This window comes from Triturus cristatus, chromosome 10, assembly GCF_964204655.1.
Source record: "Triturus cristatus chromosome 10, aTriCri1.1, whole genome shotgun sequence".
In the NCBI taxonomy this organism is placed as follows: Eukaryota; Metazoa; Chordata; class Amphibia; order Caudata; family Salamandridae; genus Triturus; species Triturus cristatus.
In genome coordinates this window covers 1,032,684,219-1,032,708,390 of record NC_140593.1, presented here as the reverse complement: position 1 = coordinate 1,032,708,390, position 24,172 = coordinate 1,032,684,219, and the positions used below count along the sequence as shown (strand labels likewise).

At 39.9% G+C, this 24,172-nt stretch overlaps 1 protein-coding gene across 1 annotated transcript in view; it reads left to right on the top strand.

Moving 5' to 3' along the window:
* Positions 1-23,202, top strand: part of UMOD (uromodulin) — a 256,077-nt gene extending 232,875 nt beyond the window's left edge. Inside the window, exons 17-18 of the mRNA XM_085629081.1 lie at positions 3,492-3,518; positions 18,226-23,202. Coding sequence (XP_085485207.1) covers positions 3,492-3,518; positions 18,226-18,293 — 95 coding nt within the window. The 3' untranslated portion in view covers positions 18,294-23,202. The remainder of the gene's footprint in view (positions 1-3,491; positions 3,519-18,225) is intronic.
* Positions 23,203-24,172: the final 970 nt, after the last annotated feature.

Below are 24,172 nucleotides of genomic sequence, written 5' to 3'. Positions count from 1 at the left end.
TCTAACAAACCCCCAACACTGGTCCCACCCCACATTGTCTCCATCCGCACAGGGTGTTGGGGGCCTCCTTCAGTAAGCTAGTCAGTGGGAATACCCCTGTCTCTGGCGTTCAGCTCAGGGGTTCAGGTGCATGTGGGTGGTGCATTCCCTTGGATGCTACCACTGGCTACCACCAGCTTCTGGTTGTTTTGAGGGAGGGATAGCGCAATTAGCCCCAGAGGAGCCCACAGGCCTGTTGCGCTTCATTCGCTTGGGGCCCAGGGGCAGCCAGTGAAGGGGCCTGCCAGCAATTGGGATTTGTTTCCAAAGATCTCTTCTGGTGGAGATCTCATCTACTTGCTCTCTCCACACGGTGCATCTAGTGGGGAGCGCCCGCTTGTCTCAGCACTCCAGCTCTAGCTTTGCTGACCTGTCTCTGTAGGCACCATAGACCGAGTCCACGATTGAGGGTGTGCCCACTGCTCTCAGCGTTTCACGACATTCCACTGTGCAGGTCCCAATAATCTGCCTCTGGGTCTCGCCACCAGAAGCCCTCTACTATAGCTTCTGGGCTCTTGTTTTGCGCTTGTTTGTACTCCCTGTGCCATAGCGATTTGGGGCTCAGTATCAGAGCCCCCCCCCTGTCAGTACCCCCACCGTATGTCACTGTTATGTAGGAAAGTCCCTTGTTTGGCTGGCCTGCCCTATTTTCTGGACTAAGGCCAATGCCTGTCAAAGAAACTGTCCTACGCTTACTGGCTATACATTCGTGCAGCTCCACTCCAGAGGGTGGCAAGGTGAGCTGCATTTTCACAGCCAAGGTGCTGATGCCACTTAGCTGGGCCGCTGGTCAGGCCTCTGCGTCAGTGCAGTCCTGGGCTGTCTCCTCTGATCCCGGTTGTGTCGATAGGGGCAAACTCTCCTGGGGCCCCCGTTCAGTCTGACCCCAAAGTAATGGCAGCACGGTAGCTCCAGTGGGTCACTTGAAGTTTGCAGTTTCCCCCCGCTACAATGGCCAGTGCTCGGGGGAGCTGGGATGCAGCCCTGGGATGTACAGTGGTGTTGCAGGCTCACCGGCTCCTCCAACGTCGGACTGCTTCTGGGAAGTTGCAGTGGCAGCAGTGGCCGCCCCACCCAATCACTGAGGCTGAGGGCCCCGGGGAACAGCTCAGGTATCCATGCACCACATGTGGCGCTATAGGCTTTTCTCTGTGGTGTAGTGCAGCAGTGGTGCGACGGCCTCCTGAGACACAATGGCAGCCGCTGCGCGTCATCCCTGGGGCTCCGGCAGCACTGGTCACCATGGCTCAGGCTGCAGCAGGTGTCAATTTCTGCTACTGGGTGCAGGGTGACACCAGGAGCAATTACAGGTGCCCCTTGGCAATAGGAAGGTGGTTGATGGGTCCCGGGAGGACTGAGAGCAAGAGAAGAGCATCTCACTTCATTGCCTCTCCACCACGCCCCCCAATTTACAAAGCTTTAAAGGGGGCTAAATGACATTTTCAGGAGCGAAAACCTGATATTTTGTGCACCCCTCACATATGTATCAAAGCTAAAATAGCATTACCACCTTGCCTGTAGAAGAGAGCGGGTTTCTTTTTATTCCTTCAAGAAAGTTTACAAAAAAACTATTTATTCAACTGACTATGAAAGGCTTAAATCCTTTTCAGGTCGCCCTTCAATTCAATCACTTTTCTCCAATGACCAAAATGTGGCTCTGTGAAGTAGTTTTGTGGAGTTAATTGATCTCAGAATAGCTTGTCGGTTAACATGGCATGGATTATGAGTACAGCTTGGTTGAGGGGTGTCTTACGTCCTACCAACAAGACCAGAAGCAGAACCTGTCAGTAGTTTTTGTGCAATTCAGTTATTGCTGCAAGATTTTCCTAAAGTCATGCAAAACCAAATCCTGTTTATCGTTTACTACTTGTTGACTATTAAAACAACTGTGGGTACATGCAGTCGCACGGCAGTTTAATGTAGGAGCTTTTAGATTAAATTGAAATGAGACCTTGTAACCATGTGGTGCTTTGATGAAAGAGAAAAGGAGTGAACACTCATAGAAACACAAAATTATCATCACATCACTGCCAATATTCATCATGAATAATGTCACCAAATATTTGGGTAGAAGAGACACATGTATCAGTTTGATGTCAGAGCACAAATTGCAGTCAGTAGAAGTACTTGGGAAATCTCTGTCCCCCTGCAGCCTTTCAAAGTGACATTCTCTTCATTGTCATGTGCTATAAAAGCAAGTAACCCCTGCTATAAAAGTGAGTAACCCCTTGCTGATGCATGGGACAGGGTTTACAAACAAAGTAACTAATTCAAGATCCACTCTGTGCACATAACTGTATATATAAAAAGGTATTGTATTCAATAATCTATTATGCCTCACTGAAAGAAATATAGATATGCTGTATACTACACATAAATTTAAATATTACATTTGTATCTTCAATTTTACTTGACTGTATATTAAAGGTTTCCTTTTTACAAATTGATTTTATTAATACTTTATCAAAACTAACTAATCTGTTCATTTGCAAGATATAACATTTGTACACACATAAAATGTAATAAAATACACAATTACATTTATATACTTTAAAAATAAAAAGTGTTGATGCGTCATTTTGGTGGGATCACAGATCTACCCCACTTTCTTTAGGACATATTAATCTTGAAAACGTTTTAGAACTGTTAAAAACAGAAAAAATCAAACTGAAATAACAATGCAATATGCAACTTTTTCTTTCTAGTAAATATCTATTTAGTGAATGTTAAGTGATGGATAAAAGAGTATCGAATAAGAATGTGTCACTTTTCTTGATAATCAACCTAAAAAGATGTCAACATCCTGTAAAGGCTAAGAAGTGGAGAGGATTACTTGGTAATCAGGAAATCTCATGACTGTTCATAGTTAAGGCAGTTGTCAGAAGAAATGAAAATGTTAATTTATCATCCTAAGAAAATGATGATCATTCTGTATTCATATTTCACTTATTAGACAAAGATAATAACATTGCCAAAACTATCAATTTGAGGTGGCGGGTTTAATCTTCTTTGGTCCAATTCACAAAGATTAACTCTGGATAGAATTCGATGTCTGCAGCATCCAAGAATTTCGACCGCAAACATATTACTTTTAAAATGTGAAACATGAGTTTCAGGCAAAACCATTTCGAACAGTGTTTTTTTTAACAGAAATGCAGAACATTTGGTGTATAAAATGTTTGCTTCATTTAAAGAAGATTTATTATTGGATCAGGATTTACTGCTCTTGGTAAAATGATTAATATACAAAATATGTGTCGTGGTTTTAGGCAGTGTGTTTACAATTAATTTCCGCATATTGCTCCAGTCTAAAATTCTTCATGGAATACGGATTGGAGCAAAATCTGGTTGGTCCACGGTTTAAGAAAGTATTTACTGCATGTATGATCTAATGTAAAGTATGATGTTTAGAATAATTTGATCTAAAACAATATATTTTTATGCTATTGTAGTTGGAACGCCCACTAGCAGCAGTGAAGGTAAGTTCTTGAGAAGTTTTATTTCTCTTTTAATAAAGAACATGCGTTAGTCATGGTGTGGGAGTGTCAGTTTGAGATGCAGTTTGGCAACACTATTTTGTATCTGTTACTCTTCAACCCCATTTTGAGGATGAATGATTGAAACTTAAAAAGTAAAACATATCATTCTTAAAAAGAATCACATATGAAAAGCTAACGCAATGCTGACGTGACCAAAACATAATGAAGTATTGCGGACACTGGAGGAATTAAGAAAACTTGGGAGAATCTAGAGTAAGTAGGTGAAGCCAGACCCTACTTCCCTGGGGAGGAGATGTGGTGTAATGGCCAGAGGTACCGACCTTGGAACTGCAGGACCTGGTTAATATCTTGGCACGTTGTTCAACATCCTGTGGTTCTGGAAAAATCACTTAGTCTCCAACTGCCCAAAAAATTTGTAATGTGATCTGGTGCTCTTACAAAGCGCTCTAATGGCTGAATTCGTGCCATTTAACTCTGAAAAAAAAAAAAAAATTAGAAGTTCTCCAATCAACCCCAGCCCTTGTCCATCCCACTGACCTACTTTTGACTGTGCTTCTCTTCACTGATATCTACCAGTAATTGGAGATGGACAGAATGTCAAACTTCGTTCAGATTACAGTTTGTTGAGTTTCCCAACTCCACTAGCAGAAGAAGTTTAATACCCAAATTTTTGTTTTCGTGAGAAATGTTTTTCCTCCTGCCACCCGATGTTCAGTGGACGTTTTCTCACAGCATTTGTTGTAGCTTTGCAAACTTTGGAAAGTTCACCAAGAAGTGAAGTATAAAAAAATCTTCATAAACTTGCATTTTACACAGTTATTCAAACAATGCATGGTACTTTCAACTCACCATGAAACTTCACAGGGCAATGACCTTGGCACTACCTCCACCACAAAGCTGAAGCACTTGTTGCCTCTTTCCCTTTTGACAATGCAATATTATTTTTGCCTTCTCCTTTACTTTGCAGAATACTAAAACACTTGAGAACAAGTTTTTGTTCTTTCTGATACTACAGGACCCTGTCATTAGCACAGGAGGCAATTATGCATAACAACAATTTCTTCCCCAAGTATTTCACTCTTTCTTTCACTTATGATTTTATGATTTGTAAATTGCTGATATGCAGAATTTGGTCAAATGTGCGATTTAATCTGTTTATCTCCTTTGTTTGTATAGTCATAATTTTTTAACAAGTTCAATAAAAAGGTTTTGCAAAATTGTTATAAAATAAAATGAAATAAGAATAGGTTTCACATTGAGCTTCACATTGCCATTGCCCCTTTAGAATGGTTAATGGTGGACAAGCCCCACTCAATTTTGCATGCCATGTGAACATTTAATGGTCGCATTGTGAATATTAAGGTGGGCTTGTAGCCTGGAGTAATAAGCAGGCAATATTGTGATGCCTTAATTTCATAGCCAAAATATGGAAAGTGCATGTAGGGAAGTATAGATTTACTATTCTTTACTGAACATCTACATACCCTGAAGACATATATTGTCATGGTATATATATATGTGGGGTTAGGTTTAGAAAATCTATCTATTCTTACCTGTTGATATTTTTGCTACAATATTAAGGAATTCCATACTTGATATTCCGGATGTACACCTTTAGGTACTTTGCAAAGCAATAACATGCCCTCGCTCTCACTCTGTAGACAAGTAGCCATTTGGTTCATTTGCCATTATTAAAGGACATATTGATGAACTTCGCATGATTGGTATTTAATATGTTCCTATTCATTGCCAGATTTGGTAAAGTACAAGAGACAGTGAGCACAGAACACAAATGTACAAATAGGTCTTAAGTGAAAAGGGAGGTGACAGGCGATGGGCTGTGGCAATGAGAGAAACAGGAGAGAGAGTTTACATAGGTTAAAATTGAGACAAGGGTGTTCTGAGGTATCCCTCATCTTATGAAAAAATGAGGGAAGACAGGGTTTAGTGATGGCCATCTGTGGGTTTTCAAGAGGGTTCTCCATTCAAAATAAAAATTAAAAGGCAGGCACTGGCAAGGAGATGCAAAAGACCCAAAGCAAACATTATACCCTAATACATTCCAAAATATTCTAGATTGTGGTATATTGTTACACACTAAGGAAAAGGCTGTTCTTTCAGAGCAAGCAGCTACGCTAGTTGAATAAAATGTATTAGTGCATATTCTTAATGAAATCATACAGTTTTTCAATAACTTGACAACAACTTGAGTATCAATTGGAATTCCTCGAAAATATATCCTAAACGCTGACATCCAACTGAAGCAATTGTTTACACCTTAAATACTTTTTGAAGGCCTGCCTCCTCCATCCTAATCTTACAACCATCTAAAAAGCTTTGTGACAAGCTTCCTTTCTTTTTGTCTGGAGAACTACCGTTTATTTACTCTAATATCAAGAACTTGCAATGTGAGTCTCCTGACACTGGGGTTATTACCCAGGCTCATGATCTTCTTACTCCAGTACTAGTTTCACTTCCAAATAGCTAAACAAGATCTCCTCATGGCAAATTGGTTAAATCAGGATCACCTGATAATTTATGCTCGCTACTATTTTCCACTCGATTTTCTTGACCATTGGTCCCTGCAAATCGTTCTCTCTCCTCAGACTTGAACCCCAATGAATGCAAAACTGGAATTTTGACTCCTTTTATAAAAACAAATAATCTTGACTGTTTTAAATCAGAGTACTACAGACCTATTACTTTACTGCTGGACTTAGGAAAGTTCGCAAAACATGTGGTAACTATGTAACTTTCCAACCAAGCAGAATCTCACAATCTTTTGCATATCTGGCAACCTGATTGCCACCCTGACCAGAGCACTGAAACTACTCTTGATTGAGGACAATTTGTGACCAAGATAACTCCATTGTGCTTGTGTTATTGGACATCTTGTCACCCTTTGATATGGTCGACCATGACATACTTTTAGAGTGCCATGGGAAGAGTGGTATCAGGTTCACGTTGGTTTGTCTCAATCTTCACCAAGGATATGCAGCCTGTTGTCATGTCCACATTGTGTTCCTCACCCTACCCATTTCATGCAGAGTTCTCCAAGACTTCTCGCTGTTCCCAATGCTTTTCAACATTAGCACCAGTTTTCTGATATTTTCTTTGCAAAGCTTTTTCTTGTGCTGATGACACACAACTATCTGTCTGAAGGCTGCTTCCCTTGCTTCTGCTGGTGTTTTAACCATTTGTCTTAAAAAAGTTCAGAAAAGCCTAATGAAAATAAAAGTGAGATTCTGCTTTAGCAATTATACAGATCACATTAATTCTCCTCCTTATGTGTTAGAAACATGATAGCTCTCAAGCACACTTATTCATCATACCTTAAAATATAAAAACAGTTCAGAGGAATCACCATTGGTGCTACCTTGATTTAATGAAAGGAAGAAAACAGGGAAATGATTCAACAATTCTACACATAAATAACATCAGCAACTCAATATTTTCTTTTCTTACATCTATCTTGTAATAATCAGGAGCCGGCTATCTGCCCATGGTTCGTCTGCTCCAAAGCCTATATTTACTTTCAACTGTACATTAGGATAACAACAAAGGGCAACCCGTATTTTATGGTTTAACATCTTAAAAAATAAATAATTTTTGTTTTTCTGCTTAACAGTGGAACTTTGGTGCCTAAAATAAATATATACAATATGGGCCCGATTTACAGAACTAACTTAAGACAAAATGCTAAACTTACTACCATTTTGGTATTCACAGAAGGCACTTACTCATTTTGGTATTCACAGAAGGCACTTACTCATTTCGGTATTCACAGAAGTTAGGAGTCCTAACTTTAGGACTCCTAAATGCCTTCTGTGAATACCGAAAGTCTTAAAATTAGGATTTTTCTCAGTTTAGTAGTAGTACAGTTAGGACTCCTAACTTTAGGACTTCTAAATGCCTTCTGTGAATACCGAAAGTCTTAAAATTAGGATTTTTCTCAATTTAGTAGTAGTAAAGTTAGGACTCCTAACTTTAGAACTCCTAAATGCCTTCTGTGAATACCGAAAGCCTTAAAATTAGGATGTTTCTCAGTTTAGTAGTAGTATAGTTAGGACTCCTAACTTTAGGACTCCTAAATGCCTTCTGTGAATACCGAAAGTCTTAAAATTAGGATTTTTCTCAATTTAGTAGTAGTAAAGTTAGGAGTCCTAACTTTAGGACTCCTAAATTCCTTCTCTGAATACCGAAAGTCTTAAAATTAGGATTTTTCTCAGGTTAGTAGTAGGAAAGTTAGGAGTCCTAACTTTAGGACTCCTAAACTGAGAAAAATCCTAACTTTACGACTTTCGGTATTCACAGAAGGCATTTAGGAGTCCTAAAGTTAGGACTCCTAACTTCTGTGAATACCGAAGTGAGTAAGTGTCTTCTGTGAATACCAAAATGAGTAAGTGCCTTCTGTGAATACGAAAATGGTAGTAAGTTTAGGATTTTGTCTTAAATTAGTTCTGTGAATCGGGCCCTATATCTTTAACCACTAGGGTAAAATATCAGATAAGGTGTTGTTAAAACTGAGGAGCCTAATAGCTCTGCTGAAGCTACACTATTCTATGATGCTGTTCATCTTTCCTTCATTTTATTGTTCAACAGCATCACATTTTATATTAAGTGCAGTGGGCATGCCAGTGGCAAACTCATCTGCAGTGATTCACTCCTGACCAATGCCCAGCGAAAATCATGCCGCTCGTTTTAAGGATAAACTACCATGTAGATTATATGCACTGATGGAGCTGATGGATTATAATCCTGCCATTGTGAGATTGCTAAATCTGAATACTACCTCTGCCAGAGAGATATGCAAGCCTTTGTCCACACCTTTTGCTTCCAGAGAGGGGATAGTTGTGCAGATTTCCGTGCTCAGATAACATTTTTTACCTAAATGCAGGACAATGATTCATTACCTTCTTCGTAATCACAACATAGATATTCTCAATCTTGGAAACCTGGCTTCACACTTCATCTACTGATTCATCAGCTCTAGTTTCACATGGTTCTCAAATTAGCCATCTGAATTAGCTCACACAAGAGGAGGAGGGTTTGCGCTAAGTTTTAAAAAATATTTCTCAATATCCCAGCTGCGAGTCTGTTCGGTGGGCAGAGATATTGGGTTTCAAACTGATTCTCTAATCTTAAATTATTTAGTAAGGAATTTTACTGTTTTGACCACGGGACCAGCATGGAGTTCAGTTTAGAATTCCTAAAATTACTTTCATCTAACTTTTTGGGGTAGCAATCTTCCACATATTCAGAGATTTCAAAATATTGGTGTACTGTCCTGGAAGGCCACATTCATCAATTCTAGCAAGGGACAAGTCTGGAGGAAGATTGCTTCTGGAAGGCTATACCAGACTCTGACTCCACCGCCTCCCTTTTTTTTATGAAGACATTGATATTAATTCCCCATAGTCACACCATGATTTGTAAATAAACTGGATACCACAACTCTGAACAGTTCACTTCGTGGGGGAAAAAACACCATCTGCACATGTAAAAAAAAATCTAGAGCACCACCTGGTGCAAAGCCTATGCAGCCAAATTGGAAACAGACTACTTTGATGCCCTCTGACACTGCATGATTCCTAATCTAAAGGAAAAGTAGATTACTATGGAATTAAAATCACCAATACATCATATTCATCGTAACAACTGTTCAGAATTCCTATGTCACTGATCAGTCCTACCTGCAAAACGATACCTCATCCAGCGTAACAAGAGCAGTGCGATTGCATAGCTGATTTTGTGTTAGCAAAGTTTCTTCTCCCTGTTAAACCTTTACTCTAAACTGTCCTCCTAATCAATGTTCTCCCAATCCAGATTTTGATAACGATGGTGTTTCTTCCTCAAGGAGCCTCAGAGATGTGTATTTACTGAAATTTGATTTTCTGACCCCAGGATCAAGCTTTAGTATGCCTCACTTTGAGTAAATCTGGTTCGCAAATGGAAAAGTGTTCTGTGCAAGTTTTACATATTTCCCCAGCTAGGTTTGCCTCAATTTCTAGCCCTCTATACAAGGTAGCACCAGTGGCTAAGGGCTTTGAAGCAAGCAGTCATCTCTGCTTTATTAAAAACATCTGTAAACCCTTAGGTTTCGAGGAATTATCGCCCTGTCTCACTACTCCTTCTTCCTATTACAATTCTTGAAAAACACCTAAATGGGATTGTGTCCGAATGTATCAATCCTGCTCAGTGAGGATTCATATCATTACACGCTGCTGAAACTTCGATTGTGTAATGGCAGCAGAGTGTCCCTGATTTTATTAGACCTCTCTGCCACCTTTGATGCAATGTTTCTTGACATCTTGCTTCTGTGGCTCAATGAGGCAGTTATCGGAGCAATGCTTTCATCTAGATACCGCAATGGCAAAAGCCAAGCAGTCGACACTCTTTCCATTTACTCTTTAAGTCATTGAAACAGGATATGCCTCAGGGATCATCTCTAAGCCCCACCCTACTTCATATATATGTTGATATTCCGGCTCAGAAAATTAGGCCAATTGGATTAAACATTATGACCTATGCTGACAACACAAAGCTGGCATTTCACTTGGAAGATGCAAAAGAACTCAATATGCAGAGGCTCGGAAGCAATAATGCAATAAAGCCTAACTTGGTTTAAACAGAAATCTTTATTTTAGGGGGATGTTCTGATATCTTGACTAAGGACTGGTAGTTTTGTGAACTTGTAGCATCACCCATCCAAGCTATGGAGGCAAAGGATCTGGTGGGTTAGTGCAGATAATTCACTCTCTTTTAAATCTCACTACAATTAGAGTCACTTCCACTTGCTTCTTCTATTTGAAGTAATTAGTCCAGTCTTATTGGTATAAACAACTCAACAGGGGCAGAGAGGGAAGGGAAAGAGGAGTTACTTTGATTCCCCCAACGGGTCACTTCAATGGCAAAAGAGATCTAACCTACATGCAAAAATGCCTCGCTTTCTGGAAGGCAGGATTCCTATTTTTTAGCAGACTGTCACTCACATATTTCTAAATTAAAAAGGCCATGAGGGTCACTCTAATAATACCTGAAGAAAACCGCAAGCCCTAAAATAGATGGGTTGTAACTAAGCCTGGGCAAAGCACTATGCTACGCTCGCATAGTTTGCGAAGTTTGCGCTACTTCGCACTACGCGAATTGCACGTAGCACAGTGCAAACATGCTTAGCGTAGCGTTGCGTAGTGCAGCGGTCATTTTTTGCTTGCTCGCGGTCCTCAACTTCAAGTTGGCGGCCGCGAGCCTGGAAAATAAACATCTTGGCGAGATTCTCAACGCGAGGAGGTCAGGTTTCTCATTGCGATTGGTCGCGTATGCTCGCGACCGCTCGCGATGAGAAACTACCAGTCTGCGTTGAGAAAGCTGCCGCTCGAGTAAAAATCTACTTGAGCGGCAGAAAAATACAGCTCGCACTGTGCAAGATGCCGTTTTCAATGATTGCACAGTGTCGGATGCTTGTCCGCACTGTGCAATCATTGAAAACGGCATCTTGCACAGTGCGAACAGGGTACTACGCAGTTCGCGAAGTGCTACGCATAGCTGGCGTAGTGCGAAGTGCACTTTGCGTAGCTTCACGTAGTGCTACTTCGCGAACTACGCCCAGGGTTAGTTGTAACAAGGGTTGCAGCATTATTATGCAGTATAAGTGAGTGCATGGAATGTGTCTTGAGCGACACAAATCTATGCAGTATATACCATTAATTATTGCTAATGAAACCTGGATGACCTTATTGGCTACTACATAACCAGCTGAAACATGTTGATCTGGGGTCGGGAAAGCATTAAGCGCTCCTTATACACCTCGTCCCTGTTTATATTGGAGACAAGAGTATATTAAAGTTAAGATTTCCAAAATGAGCAAACTTAGGCATTTTTTATTTGCCTTTTCTGGTCCCCTTGACTGGATCTGCAGGTAACAACAAGTGCTCTCTGCACAAGAGGGGTTGAGCTCACCCAGTACCTTAAAAACGTACACTGGGAGGACTTAATAATGAAGCATGCTACATAGAAATGTGTGGGCTACACTCTTACGGTAGCCAAAGAGAGAACTAGGGTAACAAGGGTAGTGTTCTTGCAATACAGGGCTATTGCAGTGCATTTTCCTTGGCCAGCCTAAGGTTTTGCTACCAAAATAACATTTTCTACAAATCTGATTGCACGGAATATTCTGATCTTGTCCAGCAAAACCCCTGTGCTCCGGTTGTGAAACAGCCACATTACCTCCCCCTTGATAAACATGTAATTTTTAAGAGCTTATACATCATCCATAGTTCTTCATTGAAACAAGGCCCCATATAACTGCAAGCCAATCTGGGTCACTACCATGCATCCTGAAGCCTTCGATCTTATACTGTATAATTAACCTGAATTAGAAAGCACAAAGGAGGAGGTTGACCTTTTTGTGACCTGTTTGTTTTCCTGAATGTTAATTCCTCAGCTCATTCATGCTTACTCGCCCTGCTTATTTTTTATTTATAAATCTGTTTATTAAGTTTGCAGGTAAAAGCACACATTACATCATAATCAATCAGTGAGCATCGTAATATATAACCATGGGCTGAGTTTCTGTGCACAGCATATACATTCTAGCCTCATGACATGATCAGGAAAGGGAGTGACAGAGCCCTCTTGTACAACCAGCTAGTCTTTGAAGCACGATATCACCACGCATAATGCCAGGGCCGCAGATCTAGTGGAGTGCATCCGCCCACCCTCTCCTGGATCAGGTATGTGCTAATCCCGGTGCATCCCCAAACAGGTACTTACTCGCCCTGCTTATGACTTTGCCTGTAATTTCACACATGATTTCAGGATTTTGACCAGACACAATATATTGAATATTGAAGTCTGACCTTATCAAGGATCATTATACAGTTAATATCTGATAACTGGATAAATCTAGGGTCTATATCTAGATTTTATCACGGAATAGAAGAGGATGAATTAATGAAGCTTCGAGAAAGTGAAGCAACTTGCAAAACACTTTGAGAAGAAAATTATTGCCATTTACATATTCAAAAGTACATTTGGCATGTAATTGAGTCTAAGCTACTCTGAAATGCATTAATATAAGAACGTTATAATTTATAATATATTGAACTCTTGGAAACATCCTATGAGTACCCTGCACCTTTAATTAAACTCAATTGTAAAGAAAAAGAACGGTCCTTCAGACACATCTCCTGAAAATAAAAAATATATAGAGGTACCCATGTGGTATATAAAACTTTGTTATTTGGATCCTGTTTGTTTTTCTGTTCTAGAAATTCTACACTTTAGGAACTTCATCAAATATGTCAAATTCTCCTTTCCGTAGAGCTCTAAGTTTGGATTGGTAACCACCATTTTCAAGTTTGGTATTAACATGATCAGGGCTTTTCCCCTTTGAGCTGTCTCTCAAGCTAAATCTAAAAAGATACAAAAAGATGATCCTTTGGGTGCCTGGATCTAAAGGCTCTGGCTGAAGCCTGTATTTGCTCCTTGATATGGTAGTCAGTGAGCTATGTTATTATAGTAAAAGGAAAGCGCCAGCTTTAGGTTTCTGAAAGGGAACTTGATGGGCCTTGGCTATGCGTAGGTCCCTTGCAGCATCAGGAGAGTCGGTTGAAATCACATTTATGAGCAACGTCTTAAGGAAGGCTTTCACAGGTGTCTCATTCACTGAAACTGTACTGGGGGGAATGTTGACATTGTTCTGCATTCTGTCCATCAACTGTTGTTTTTGCATGTCTCATTCACTGAGCCTTTCTGGTATCCCTACAAATCTTATGGTCAATCTCCTTGTGCAACATGCAAATCCTGATTCTTTCTCTGAGGCAGTGTTGAATTTCTGTTTTCTCACCGTGCAGGTATATTTCAAGGTGTCACTCTTTTACTCTATATTCCTGTTTTTTTTTTAGCAAACTTTTCTAGTTTTTGTCTATTTGATTCAGTTACCCTGTGATCTTCATGATCTCCTTCATGATTGCTTCTTGCTTAGAATTAGATTTTTGCACAGCAGTGAGTATTTGATGCAGAAAGTTCCTACTATTAAACTCAGATTGTATCCGCGAAATGTAGCATGCTGATAGTGTTGGTTTGCAAATCCGTCTCTCATTTGCATACCCAATGTATGCCAACTACATGGTCTGGGAGCGGTGCAGTCCCTGTACGGACTTTTGTGCTCTCCGACTGGGCCGCCTCTACTTTATTAAGTCTAGCACATTGAAATAAATCTGTGAAATACTCAATAAGAATGACAGAAGTGGGTTGAGGTTTAAAAGTTTACTTAAAGAATATAAGAGCAAAAGTACAGAAGTTGTAGCATCAATTGGTTAGCATAATGACATATAAATCATAAGTACACAGAACCCAATAAAGTTCAGCGGACAATACAGCACAGATTTGCTTTCTAAAAGTGGGAATGGGTAAGCCATAAAACAGTGAAAAAGCAGGTCCAATTATAGGCCTCTTCATAGGACTTCATAATTCACTACACATGTACTTTATTCGCAGGATATGCACCAGTAGGGAACGACCAAGAAGAAGCATTTTACTGCAGAATACATTTAAAGATCCTCTCATAATACTATTACATTAGATTCAGATGTTTTTAGAGTCTATTCAGGTAGCATGAGTTGATGCATAGTATGTAATGCTGCCTGTGACAGCCCAGTTGCCCTTGATTAGGTACATTGCGTTATGTGTGACTGGAAAAGCCTCAGTCTTTCAATTCAAAACTCACAATTCTTTATTACAGCAAATAATTCAACAACGATAATAATCATGTGGTATATTCAGACGCCATTTCAAGATGGAAGGAAGCATGACATTGGCTTATGTTAAAGTAAGCTCGATTTCTAATACACTAAACACTTAAAAGTGGAAAAACAGCCCCAACAGAAGCCTTGCTTATTACCTCTCCAAGGAGAATTGCACTGTCATCAGTGGTCAGTAACGTAAAGTTACTTTCTAAACCAGACTCTGATGCAAAATCAGGAGAGTAATTACTGATTATAACTGATTTAAAAACCTTTTTGAAATTAATGTTGAGAATGGAGGTTTTGTCCAAATTTGGTGTAATCTCAGACCCTTTTCCTTTTTCAGCCTTCATTTTCCGAGGGATACACTTCCTCTGCAAAAAGGTGAAGTGGTTTGCCAGGGTAACATCTGGAGGGGTCGAAACACAGAACCATTGCTTACTATCTTTTAACTTGTTTAGTTTTATTTGACTTGTGTATTAAAATCATTTACAGAGAAAAGACCACAAAATCTTTTGACACAGCATAGTGCTGACCACAATTAGTTCATGATAGTAGGGGCAAACCTCATTTTTATGTGCCCCTTCCTGAAATATAGCGACATTCATCTTTTCTCCCTACCTCAAACTGTCATCTTTTAATGGAAACCTCCTGCAGGTGTAGTGCAATTTGCTTTCTGTCTCTCTCATGAGTCTCTATTAAAGAGACCCTGAATATTAAAGAAAGTTTCTTATCCATATAGCCTTCATCTTTTGCCTTGTGAACAGCTCTCTTGTTGCCAGGTACTTCTGATACATGTTTTTGCTCAGAGAAATCAATAATTTGAATCTCTGGCATTTAAGTGACCATATTTAGAGGCAAATCATCAATGGTGGTTGTGAGTTTGTGGTTTTGAGAGGGGAAGTTCTTTCCACTAATGCCAGAAAGGATATCAGTGTGGAGATGTGGTTTAGTGGCAAGAGCTGAAGCCTTTGGAAGCTGGGAACCCAGGTTCAAATCCTGTCCTCAGTGCTTGGCTTACCTTAATGAGATTATGGGGAAGCCACTTAGTGTCCTTGTACCTAAAAATGAAATATGTATTTGTATAATCCTACTTGATGTACAGAATCTTGTAGATCATCTACCAACCCCCTTCCAACCCCAAGCAATGTACAAGTGTACAGCGTTCCAGAGCTAGGTTTGTGCTATACAAATATGTAAATACATCTGGCGTATTGGTCTATGTGTGATCTTTACCCTTCTTATGAAAACATGTACACAGCACAGGGGCCCAGCTGACCAGATCATTTGGTTATGAGTTAATAGATTTGGCCATATTGGAATCTGTTCTAAGCATAACTTGCTCAACATTTATAGTTGCTAAAGTACCAGACACAAACATCTCTGTACTCCTTATTTCAGAGATCCTGCTCAGCATCCTAGTGTGGGCTTTACTGAGAGGGGTGCATCTGGTCCCTCTGCATGTAACAAACATTTTCCATCAAACAAATTCCTTTTTAGCTTTTTTCTAAGTCTTTTAGTCTATTTAATTTTCGTACATGATATTAAGGGATTCAACATAGTTTTTTACTCTATTGTTATCAGTACCTTTCAACAGATGTCATCTTGGGTGGTCAGCTTTGCCAGACTCTTAGCGACTCTGCCTATAGATTTTTATCATTTCTCCATGATGTGGCTCTTTTGCACCCTTTATGATATAGGGGTTCTTCTGCCTCATAGATTCTCTAGGACAGGAAAGTACCTTAATCCATGTTGTAGCACAGAATGCAGAAGTGGCGATTCTTCAGTTCTGTGGATGAAGCGTTGAATTCGGAGTGTGGCGGTTACGAATGCGGGGCATCAGGTTAATCCATACTGGAGGGTGATATCTCAATCTTCTCCACATAGTGGCAGCGATGCGTTTGTTCCGGTGCAGTGATTTCAGAGGTAATGAAGCTTTTCTGAGTGCAATACGCCGGTCCCAGTCCAGCAGCGGCATCGATGTGCAGGTTCCTGGCAGATGCAGCACTTTAAACTCACTTCCAAGGGCCCTGGCTCGATTGGCACCACTTGGCAGAGCAGGACTTATAGCAAGTAAAGTCCAGGTGCTGAGTTAAAGATAAAAGCACATTCTTTGATATCCATGAGACTTCAGCAACAGGAGGCAAGCCAACAAGCCCTTGGGGTAATTTATATTCAAGGATGTAGAGAGCAGGTCCAGTCCTTCTCACTCCCAGGCAAGGAGCAGCAGACAGCAAGCCAACACAGCAAAGCAGTTCAGCAAAGTGGCAGTCCCTCCTACAGCACAGCAGTCCTTCTTCCTGGCAGTATGTCTTCAGTTCCAGCAGTGTTCTGAGTTCAAGTATCAAAGGTCCAGTACTTATATTTAGTCTCGTCTTTGAAGTAGGGAGACTTCAAAAGGATGCTTTGAAGTGCACAATACCCTGCCTTTCCTTTGCTGGCCCCAGACTCACTACAGGAGGGGGTGCAACCCTTTGTGTGGGGACAGGACCTAGGCCTTTCAGGTAAAGAGTGTCAGCTCCTCCCTCTCATCCTGCTTCAGAATGAGCTATCAACATGCAGATGGCTGCTCAGTCATACCTACTCTTCATTTGTGTGTGGCTGTCCAGACGAAATGCCGGAAGCCAGCTGTCACCCACTTCAGACGTGTATTCCAGAGACAGCAAGAAGGCACCAAATGGTTTAAGTAAGAAAATACCAACTTTCTAAAAGTGACATTTTCAGAATGGCGATTTAAAAACAAACCTCACCATAAGTTGTTTATTCATATTGTTAGTCCAGAGACACTAATTTTTGTTTTCGTATCCTTTCCCAATTGAAAACTACACATATAAAATGGCATAAATTAGTCCCATTGCTATCCTATGAGGTAGATAGGCCTTGCAGTAGTAAAAACAAATTTAACAGTATTTCACTACCAGTACTTGTAAAACTTAAAAGGACATGCCTTAATTTTTAAATACATGGCACCCTCCCCATGGGTTGTCCAGGGCCTACCTTAGCGGTGACCTATATGTAATAAAAAGGAAGTTTTGGACCTGGCAAGTAGGTTAACTTGCCGGATCAAAATGGCAGTTTAAAACTGCACACAGGCTCTGCAGTGGCAGGCCTAAGACATGTTTGAAGGGCTACTAAAGTGGTGGCACAATCAGTGCTGCAGTCTCACTAGTAGCATTTAATTTACAGGCCTTGGACACAGAAAGTGAACTTTACTTGGGACTTATAAGTAAGCTAAATATGTCAACTGTGGATAAGCCAATGTTACCCCATTTTAAGTAGAAAGCGCAAGGACTTTAGCACTGGTTAGCAGTGAAAATGTGCACAGAGTCCTAAAACCAACAAAAACAGGGTCAGAAAAAGAGGAGGAGGAAGGCAAAAGGTTTGGGGAAACCCAGCAAAATGGGCCATTTCCAAGTTACCTCTGTTTATATTTTATCATCACAATCTAATAAATGAGTTCAAATGTGATTTTCTCAAGGTTTGTTACACAAGGGGTTTGGTAGATAGGTAAGTAGAATTGAGAAGAATGATGTACAATCATCATTTATTTCGTGCCCTTTTTACCACCATGTTATCCACAGGATAGGAGCTTCATGAGTTTAGGAACAATTATGTTTGTATTGATTTTCAGCTTTAAAGGGACTTTTTTACCCAAATATTGCTGAGATCTTTAATTCAAAGTTGATATTACTGAATGGTGGAAATCTCAATGCCAATACAGCGCAAAGTACTTCATAGAGAAGTTTTCTTATTTGGTATTATTAAATAAATACTATGATGGAGAAAATTAATAACTAATATTAATTAGATTTATCGGGAGCAAAATCTGTGTGTTCTGTAAAAGTAAAAGAGCGTCATCCATATATTGATTGTTTAGTACAATATGCAAATGTTACTATTTGGGGACAATTTCCTATATTTAACTGTCTTTTCTTTCTTAGGGATGAGTGCTCGCTGGACATTGTTGTTATTTGCAGTGGTGATGATGGGACTTCAAACACTTTTGTAACGTGCAAGGGTTTATCGAAGAAACCTGGATTCTAAAACGTTTATTTTCCACCCTGTATGACAATGATTTTTTGTGTGCAAATTAGATAACATTATGACATTTCTTTAAGGATCATCTAATTAACCCATGATCACCTTCATCAATATTATTCTCTAGATCAGTGCTTCACAAACTTTTTTGAACCATGCCCACATTTTAGAGCAGTCAAATTTTGCAACTCACAGAGCTTCAATGGACATGAGTTAACCCAAGCAGCGAACTATGAATTATCAACAGCACATTTTCCATTGAAATGGGCACTAAATTTGCACAGACATACAGTTTTACTGGTAAAACTGTATTTTACACAATAAAGTGTGGAAATCAGGTTTCAGCGCATATTTATCATTTGTGCTCACTAAGTAAACTGTCATGATTTGTTCTGATCCTATTAAAATATTTGTTTCCATCACACTTCAGGATTGCAAAAATGTGCTTCATTTCCTAACTGGTAAATGTATACAGTTCATTTATAGGTATTTACAATTCCATGTGTTTTACAAAAAATTACATCTTACAGCCTTTCCTTTTACACATTCTATGCTGCTGCAAGATTGTCACATAATTCACTTTACTTTTCTTTCTATGACTGCAAAGTGAGAGGACTTCGTAAACACCAATCCCCATGTTTAAATAAGCTGCAATTTGTCAAAAGACATAGTCTTACATTTGACCTTTGTCTTTGATGTGTAGCAAATGTGACAGGATAAAAACAGAATTTAAAGTTCTCTTTATTTATTGCTTGGACTTTCACGACCCACCAACAGCTGACATATAGTTTGGGGAAAACAGCCCTAAATGATAAAGAACTCCCCTCCCTGCAAATGAATGCATACTCATATGATTCATCATAAACATATGGTTCAAATACACAACTATATTTTATATACTTAAACAGGTTTATATTAGTATGGATTGAAAATGCACACTATATCAGTTATTCACAATTTTTTTTTATAAAGCATGCACTGGCTTAACATCTCTTGAATCCTTTAAAAAATGTTTTGTTGAGTTACTTGGTATATTGACTGTGTATTTCTTTAAGCTCCTACATTTCTAATATTTTATCTCAACCACAAATAATTGGACCATGAAATCAATGCTTCAGGTTAATTCTTAAATTTAGACCAGAATAAGCACCAATAAGAACCACGTTTATACCCTACCCCAAATTTCTACCTGGCTTTCAGATGTTTTAAATGTTGCTTGATGAAGGCTATATAATAAAAGGATCCTGATAATGACATGGCTGTTAACTGGAGGTGGTAATACTGGACATGCGGTATTGATTTCGGCTTATACTTCCATCCCAGTTACTGGGCCTTGGTGAGCATTTGGGCCCAGGAAGGGGAATAACATGTGGTACATTGGTTTACTAAGTCTATTTCCACATTCTATTTCCTGATTCCAGATCCTTTTTTTGTGCACATTTTACACCCACTTTAGCAAAGGAAAATGTCGAAATAAAAATATTTGGTTTTACTGGATGTGTTCCTGCACCTGTTAAAACTTGAAATGATGCAAGGTGGCATCTTCTGTGAAGCCACTACCTCGCTTGATACAAGGTTAGCCCCAAGTCTCTTTTCTCTCTTGGTACTAGGAACAGATGGTGTGCCATGAGGTCTCACTTCTTAAGGGGGCCATTATCAAAATGGGGTTACCCTAATATGGTACTGGACCTGGGTATAATATAATACAAAAAACAATGGTCCTAGACCTACTTTAGAAAAGGATCAGTCAATACTCCTTGTATTTCATAGAATTACCAATCAGTCATGAGCGTTGATCACGTGCAGCCGCACCCGCTCAAAGCAATGAATACAATAATATTTATGAACAGTAAAAATGCAGTACCCAATGTTTTGCTCAACCATGCATTTAATTCTTCATGCCAATGGTATACAATACTAATGTGAACGTTTTCATAAATCGAAGTAGTACAATCATAAAGCACTCAATGTAGAAGGTTGCTCCAGATGGAACGTGCGGGGAGAAAAGTGCTCAAGTGGAAAGGGGATGTGAAAAGACTTCAAAGTAGTGACATAGGAGATAGAGGTTGATATGTTCTAAACAGAAATGGAAACGGTTGTGATTCACCGTTCCTTCGGGACTGGCCACAAGTATAATCAGGATACAAATTTACATTTCATATCATACAGATATAATTTCTTATGATGCACGTTTTTTCAAGGAAACAGCATGTGTGGTCCAGGCCAGGTACTAGGGGCGTCGACGTTTCGATCCGTCTTGTGGCCGCGAGGGTAATTTAAACCTCGGCCGTGCGGATCTTCCTCAGGACGAAAAGGGGCAACCAACTCTTATAGGGATCTAAGTAGTGAATTAAAAGAGGGGGGTAAGTCAGGTACTGCATTGGGGATTAAAATAATTAAAACCAGGAACCCAGGGCAGGGCTTACCCGTCAAAGTTAGTTAGACCAGGGTCCTAGTGTGTCAGGGTCCGTCGATTAGTCGGCCCAGCAATCACTCAATGATGTGCGTCAATAAGTTGCCTAGGGTTAAAGGCGATAATTCACTTAGTTAACCGGCCTCTCATAAGTGTGGGATTGACAAATAATTATTGTCCACTGGCGTGAATATTTACCTAGTAGTAGTTACAAGGGAAACCAATCTCCTGTTCGGTTTGGACCGTGTCCGGGGCATTCAAGGCCAAGTCAATCTGAAAGGAGTCGAAGCGTGAATTAATTAAGGCCGAAACGTGAATAAATTAGATTAATTCAAAAGGGGAGGCGGTAGAGGAGCGCTCCCAGTAGGTGTCATTACCTGTGGTCCGGCCGAGAGCAATTCCCAAAGTGAGTTGGCTCGAAGGGAGGTAGCGGCCGCCACTCCAAGGGATAAACCGTGCGCAACGTCAATCACACCGGGATGACGCCGCCGGTACGGAAAGGACAGGGATGAAAGACTATCCCGACCGGGAGTGTGAAGAAGGGTACAATTGGCGAGGTGGTTACCTAATTGAATAGGGTATGATCGGTCAGGCTGGATGTGTAGGAGGGGGAGTCCCTGGTTGAATTTGCCAAGGCATGGTAAGAACCACGTTTGAATTAATAATTCAGAGAATTAACAGTACATCCATGTATTCATGATTCAAAACACGTTGCACATTAATAGAAACTCCAACATATAATGATAACTGTATTACTTACAAAAAACTCATTCATCCGAGATTTAATTAAAGGAGATGAATAAACAGTATATGCAGTTTAATTCAAAAAACATTAAAAATTAATCACGTTGTGCATGGATAGAGGCTCCCACCCAAATGGATGTCCCTGTCAACTTCAAGGATATATTCATACTGGGGTCCATTGAGTCACGTTATAGGTGGATACAAAGTAATTTGCCAAGGCATGGTAAGAACCACGTTTGAATTAATAATTCAGAGAATTAACAGTACATCCATGTATTCATGATTCAAAACACGTTGCACATTAATAGAAACTCCAACATATAATGATAACTGTATTACTTACAAAAAACTTATTCATCCGAGATTTAATTAAAGGAGATGAATAAACAGTATATGCAGTTTAATTCAAAAAACATTAAAAATTAATCACGTTGTGCATGGATAGAGGCTCCCACCCAAATGGATGTCCCTGTCAACTTCAAGGATATATTCATACTGGGGTCCATTGAGTCACGTTATAGGTGGATACAAAGTAAGGATGTAGTGTACAGTGTGTTTACACGAGATGAAATGAAAAGGCCAAATTGGGCACATATAGTACAGCAGAGTAGGGGAAGGTTTCTATGCAATACCCAATATTGAGACCTGTCTCCCTATCTCCTCAAATTCGTTAAGGCCATGTGCGATCGTATTAAGAGAATGTATCCATCTACATTCCCTTTTGCTAAGAATGTTAGCAAAGTCACCTCCTCTTGGATTGGGTTTCACTTTTTCAATGACCCACCATTTGAGACTTTCTGGTGTGTGTTCGAACCTCTTGAAGTGTTCTACTAGTGGTGCACCTTGTACCATGCAGCGTATACGGCTACAGTGTTGGAGGATTCGACATTTGACTTTCTGGCTGGTCTGTCCTATATACATAAAGCCACAAGGGCAAATGATAGCATAAATAACCCCACTGGTGTTGCAGTTACTATGCTCCTGTAGTGTATAGTTTTGACCGTTGTGTGAAAATTCAGTGATGTCCACAGTCATGGCACAGGCTTTACAGAGGCCACATTTTCGGTGCCCTGTGATTGGTGGAATACCCCATAGTGTGGTTTGGCCGTGTGGACGTTGTATCGGGAGTAATGATTTGACAACATGGTCCCTAACGTTCTTGCCCTTTCTAAAGGCGTGTAGAGGCGGTGGGATATTACCCAACTCATCCGACACTAAATGCCAGTGTTGGTTGATTGTTTTCTTTATGGCACTGCTTTTACAAGGTTAGCCCCAAGTCTCTTTTCTCTCTTGGTACTAGGAACAGATGGTGTGCCATGAGGTCTCACTTCTTAAGGGAGCTGGTGGTTTGTGCCCATACTCTGTGGATAGAAAATAGTACTTTAATGACGTGACTCAATCTATATTGGCAAATAAAAACAATTAAAAAAATATACTTCTCAGCAATGTTTCATTTTGCAAAATGCTGGGCTGTGGAAGTGCTTTTCATGGGTATATACATGTATGACATCAATGTACAATGTGTCAAAATTGCTTTTCATGTTTAGGTGGCCACGAATAGTAGCTGCTAGCCTGGTGGACTGGATCATCCATTGAAGTTACAGCATGGAGTCGTATCCAGTCGAATCAGCTTGACTTATTATGGCGTTCGAAAAACATGTATTGCAATAATGCATTGCATTTCTAGTTATTCTTTTTAAACAATAAACAACATTTCATATAATTTGATATCTTGATTTCTTGCTTATTATCTTTAAACAGAAGTAATCTTTCACAGTACTTAAGTAGGTGAAAGGTTAAAGGGGCTTTGTTGTTAATTGTTTGTTCTAAGATTTTGAACATTGTGCAGATGGAGTGTACAAATTGGAATAAAGCATTTTCAGACAGATAACTTTGCTTCAGCGATTATAGACTGAGAGTCATCGGGTGGTTGTAAACAGCTTTTTTTTCTGAAGGTTACATAAAAAGCACATCGAATTCTCTTCGCACATCGGCTTATCTGCCTTCCCTAAGGACAGAGATTCTGAAGCACAGATACAAAAGCAACAGCTACATTCTCTTTATTGAGCAATACTTTCAATATTTAAAACGGTATGCAGGTGTGAACCATCAATAAATCTCAACTAGGCCCTTTGTTGGTTCTATGTTTAGTTTAGTCAGCTGAGGGAAGGGGGGGTGGGGAATGCAGGAAACCCTAGAATACTGTCATCATGTTACAATATTTTTTGTTTTTCTCTCTGGTTACAAATTCCTTTGCTGTTAAAATGATTATTTTTAACTACAATACGCATTGTGTGCACTAGGATAGGATTTTGATTTTAATAAGTCTTGAAAATATATTCCCAGCTTCCTTGTGTTCTTGAGGGTGCTTACTGATAAATGAGGATTGCAGTTCCACAAATTATTCCTAGGACTGGTCATTCTCAAACTCCTGTTGTTCAGTGGGTTGCAGGGGGTTGCACTCCATCGGGTTCCCTGTCTCATGTTGGCGCATTAACATAGTCCTTGGTGGCAGGGGGTCTAGAGACCCCTCTCCACTGCTCTATTCTAGAAACTCCAGAAAATGTATCACTCCCTTCCTCTTCCCAAGCCTTGTGATGAGAGGTAATCCTATGTATGAGACAGGATTGCTTCATGTAATGTCCCAAACACAAGACTGACCAACAGAGTTTGAAAGTGTTTTTACTATTTAT